Here is a 4718-nt window from a genome sequence, read left to right as displayed (position 1 = left end):
GGTAAGTAGCCACGTGGATGGGGTGATGGCCAATGAATGGATTAAGTTGAGCTGTAAGCATCGTGCTAAAACGTGAGTTAGGGAATATAATAAGGGGTCATGATAGGGCAACAAACGGGGGTAGAAAAAGTACAATTAATTCAACTAAACTAATGTAATAATTCAGAATATAAGACCTTAATTAATAGATTTTGCACGGCTTTCCAAGTAATAATATTATTAGGAGCAGAGGAATCCGGCTGTAAACTTGGACACTATTGGAGGAGTCACAGCGACAAAACCTGCTAAGAGATCGATTCTTTAGGGTTTGAATTTCTTGAACATTTAATTCCACAAATCATTCTTAATTATGCCATTAATTGTCCAATAATTCATACTCTCTTCTTTGGTGTTAGTCTCTTTAAGGTTTTATAACGATTTGAGTAAAATTTTAACTTTGTTTATTCTATGGAGAATAAGCAGTTGAAATCATAATTCAATGGTTAATTAAGTCATTTACATTTTATTTGAAATTTTGAATCTAAAATTAAATGTTGGATTTTTATTCATCATTCTTTTACCATCTTCGGTAATATGAATGTTCGGAATAAAATCACCATATAAATTTTAGAATAGTAAATTTGTCTTTAATTTTAGCATAAAGAAGAAGAGATATTTATGTAAAATTCATACATATACACAAGGACTATATGTTAATCAATGTTTTCAACAAGTAATGAACCAAAAAAAAAAGAATTTGTCCAATAAAAGAAAAAAAAGTAAATTTCTTTTGTGTCAATAACCAAAATTTGTTAGTTGTTTAAGAATAATGAAGTTAATTTGAATTTAATCCTTTTAAGTATATATTATTTTGACTTTTTACTATTCAGTTTATTAAAAATTATTATTTAATAATAAACTTTTAAATAAAATTCAGATATACAACAGATTAATCTTTAATCTATTGAATTTGAGGATACTGTAAACAGAACCAAAAAAGAAAATCACACCATACATACCCACAAGACTAAAAATTAAACCATTGATTAAATTCTACTAATTGTGGTGAATTTTGTTGATTATTCTACAATGGAGTGCATGTATGTGTGTATGTGTCTTAAACTGAAATGTTAAGGAAAGTGAGCAGAGTGTGTCTGTGGCCATAGCTGTTTTCTTTCTAAGTGACAGCCCACCATTGTGTGCAATGCTTAAAACACTTTGATTCCTGTTCACACCACATGATCATTATTCATTGCATCAACTAATCCCTCTTCTTTTTCTTTTTAATTTTTCTCTCATATAAAACTTCAATATATAACAGAATTAACACTTTTTTTTTCTCCCAACGTTACCAATTCATGAAAGATACAAAGAATCTTCAACAAAAGTAATCAAAACACACTAGTGTCAGTGGATGGTGCTACTATATGCTCCTTTAATTCAGAGTTTTAACACTTTATAATAGGTTTAACTAAACCTCTAAACCTCAATCTTCTTTTAATTATAAGTTGATAGTTTCTATATACAAAGCAGTCAATAATTGATGTGCCAGAAATATGATATTAGTTAAAAATAATAATAATAAAAAGAAGTGATGCACTCATCACAAGGGCACTTGCAGATTTTTTTTATTTTTTATTTTTTATTTTTTTCTAAATGGCATGCAACACATTTTCTTTCTAAAATTATATGAATTAGTACTTATTGTATAGGTGAACATCAATTGGTATTTACTATCTATATTTTGAGAGGTTGGTGGAATGGTTATCCATTAATCAAAGGGAACTGTAACTTATTGATTGTCATGGTTGTGTTCACCACAATTGCCAACTCCTTCAATTCAAGGAAAAAATGAAACAAATAAACAATAAGAATAACATTATTCGCCCCCCCCCCCCCCCCCCCAATTTTCTTCATATTAATTATGATTTTTTGAAATTGTATGTCTTCCAATTTAGAAAAAAATTAAGACTTTGTATTTATGTATTTATATTTCTAATCATAAGTGTTTGACTCTTTAAGTATTTTAATAGTATTTATTATGTAATTTTTCTCAATCTTATTATTTCATTTGTTGTATTATAATATATTTCTTTTTATTTTGAAAAAATAATGTAACTGAATAAATACAACTCATTAAAGATCATTTAATAAGTCAAAAGGCAATTCAATTTTACGTAATTACTAGCTTTGACAAATATTAAAACTATTGATTTATTTTCACATTTTTTTAAAAAAAATCACTGAATTATTTTAAAAAAATATATAACAATTTGCTTAAAATCAATACATAAATAATTTATATAACATACTCATCATGTAATTTGGATGAAATAAAAAATTTATCTCATTGGGTTTTTAAAGTTTACCCAATACAAACTATTTTTCCTAAATAACACCTATAGTGAAATGAAAGAGGGGAAAAAAATCACTATTAAGGGAAAGTAAAAGAGAAGAAACAAGTGAAAAAAGGAAAAGAAAAGAAGGAAAAGCTTTCATGGCAGGAACAGAAGGAAAGGAAAATCTGAGAATTGTTTCCAAATAAAGGAAAGGAGAGAAAGAAAAAATAAAATGAAAGTGGGCTTAAACGACTTTACAGAACTTGCAAGTCACTTCCCTATTATTATATTGACACACCCATATGTATCTGTGTGCATTACAATTAAAAAAAGAAGCTCCAATGTTTCATTATTTACAATTTCTGCCACTCCCCTTTACTCCTCAAAACCCCCTCACCCTCACTCACTCCTTTCTCTCAGACACTTCCCCTCAAACCCCTCTCTTCCCAAAACGGTGCGTTCCGTTGCGTTTTACGTTCACACAAAAAAACACACACACTCTCTCTCTCCCTCTCTCTCTCTCTCACTTTCTCTCTCTAAAACTACAACGCCGTAGCATTGTTAGAGAGTCAGTGCATTTATTAAATAACTGAAAAATGGAAGTGCCGGAATACTTCGTCGGTGGCTATTATGGCACCGGAGGAGACCAATTCTCAACGGAGAAGCGGCACGGCGTCGGCGGTGGTGACCAGAAGCACGGTGGCTATGGCGGCGGTGGTGAGCCGTTTGCCATTGACGACCTACTTGATTTCTCCAACGCCGACGCCATCATGTCCGACGGATTCTTTGAAAATGTCGCCGGAAACTCCTCCACCGACTCGTCCAACGTCACCGCGGTTGACAGCTGTAACTCCTCCGTCTCCGGTGGCGACAACCATTTCCCTGCCGGCATTGTCCCTCGTGCATTCTCCTCCGGCGATCCACAATTCTCCGGCGGTGAACTCTGCGTTCCGGTAATTCTCTCTAGGCCGCATTTACAGACCTCGATATCGTAAATATTAAACCAAGACATTACGATAATCTTGAACTCAATTGTTGAGATAATTCGAGAAGTACGATTTAACATACAGGGCTCATTATCATGAAAATTAAACTAAATATTTACGATATATATTTGTTATAATTCGAAAATTCATGAAAATGAAACTCAAACTTGCATGAAAATTACGATGATAATTTTGAATTTAATTTGATAAGTCAGTGTTCTAACCGTATATTTTTGTTTTAACAGTATGATGACATGGCGGAACTGGAGTGGCTCTCGAACTTCGTGGAGGACTCGTTCTCCACCGAAGAAGATCTGAAAACGCTGCAGCTTCTCTCCGGCGGTGGCGCCGCTGCCATCAACGGCAGAAAACCTCAGACGCCGGAGTCATCATCTTCCTCGGAAAACGCGCTCCATCCTCCATTTGACACCGCGCGAAACGCACCGTTTCTTCTTCATCAGGAGACGCCGCTTCCAGGCAAAGCTCGCAGCAAGCGCTCACGCGCGGCGCCGGGGGATTGGTCCACGCGCTTGCTTCACCTCTCGACTCCTCCGCCGCCGAAACTCCAGACGTCTGCGATGGAGCATAAGCCTCCGACACCGAAAGTGGCGGCACCGACGATGACGAAGAGGAGGGAGGCGAATGCGGAGTGTTTGGGGAGAAAGTGTCTACACTGCGGCGCAGATAAGACGCCACAGTGGCGAACAGGGCCCATGGGCCCAAAGACTCTGTGCAACGCTTGCGGTGTGAGGTTTAAGTCGGGCCGACTTGTGCCTGAGTACAGGCCCGCGGCGAGCCCAACATTCGTTTCAACGAAGCACTCGAATTCTCATAGGAAGGTTCTGGAACTGAGGAGGCAGAAGGATATGCAGCGGCAGCAACAGCAGCAGCAGCAACTGATGAGTCAAACTTCCATTTTTGGTGTATCCAACGGTGGAGATGAGTTCTTAATCCATCATCATCATCATCATCCCCATCATCATCAACAACACCATTGTGGCCCTGATTTTAGGCATGTTATCTAGTGCGTGCGGGTCTAGCTTAATTTAGGGTGGAGAAGAGAGAGGTCTAAACTTAATTAACATCACACCACAGCACTTCCTTTTTTTTAAAGAAGTTTTTTTCAAATATCTTTTGGCTCTGAAAATTTTGTCTTATAAATTTTAATTTGTAGCTTTGCTTCCTTTTTTTTCTTTTCTTAATGTTGCTTTTTATGGCAGAAAGTGAGAAAAGAAGGAAAAGACGAAAAAAAGAAAAAAAAATTGTAGAATTAAGGGGAGAAAGAAAAAGAAGAAGGGAAAATTAGGGAAGAGAGAGCTTCTTCATTCGAGTTGTAGAATCAATTATCTGCCTCTTCATTGTTCCATTGCCGAATTTGGCAAATTGAGTATCAAAAGTTTTTATCTTTTGTTAA

At 35.7% G+C, this 4718-nt stretch overlaps 1 protein-coding gene across 1 annotated transcript; it reads left to right on the top strand.

Annotated features, from left to right (window-relative positions):
• The first annotated feature begins 2563 nt into the window (after positions 1-2563).
• Positions 2564-4718, top strand: LOC112776450 (GATA transcription factor 9). The gene is made up of 2 exons (XM_025820616.3): positions 2564-3271; positions 3550-4718. Exons 1-2 carry the CDS (start codon positions 2915-2917, stop codon positions 4327-4329), a joined length of 1137 nt encoding a protein of 378 aa, XP_025676401.1. The 5' UTR covers positions 2564-2914; the 3' UTR covers positions 4330-4718.

Source organism: Arachis hypogaea, chromosome 19, assembly GCF_003086295.3.
Source record: "Arachis hypogaea cultivar Tifrunner chromosome 19, arahy.Tifrunner.gnm2.J5K5, whole genome shotgun sequence".
NCBI classification, from domain to species: Eukaryota; Viridiplantae; Streptophyta; class Magnoliopsida; order Fabales; family Fabaceae; genus Arachis; species Arachis hypogaea.
The sequence above is the reverse complement of the archived record's forward strand: the minus strand, read 5'-3'. Positions and strand labels throughout refer to the sequence as shown.

What these genes read in the sequence shown, in the direction of transcription:
- LOC112776450 (XM_025820616.3), top strand. Translation starts at nt 2,915, where the DNA reads ATGGAAGTGCCGGAATACTTCGTCGGTGGCTATTATGGCACCGGAGGA. An exon ending in GCGGTGAACTCTGCGTTCCG is followed by an intron (nt 3,272 to 3,549) that starts GTAATTCTCTCT and finishes TTGTTTTAACAG; the next exon opens with TATGATGACATGGCGGAACT.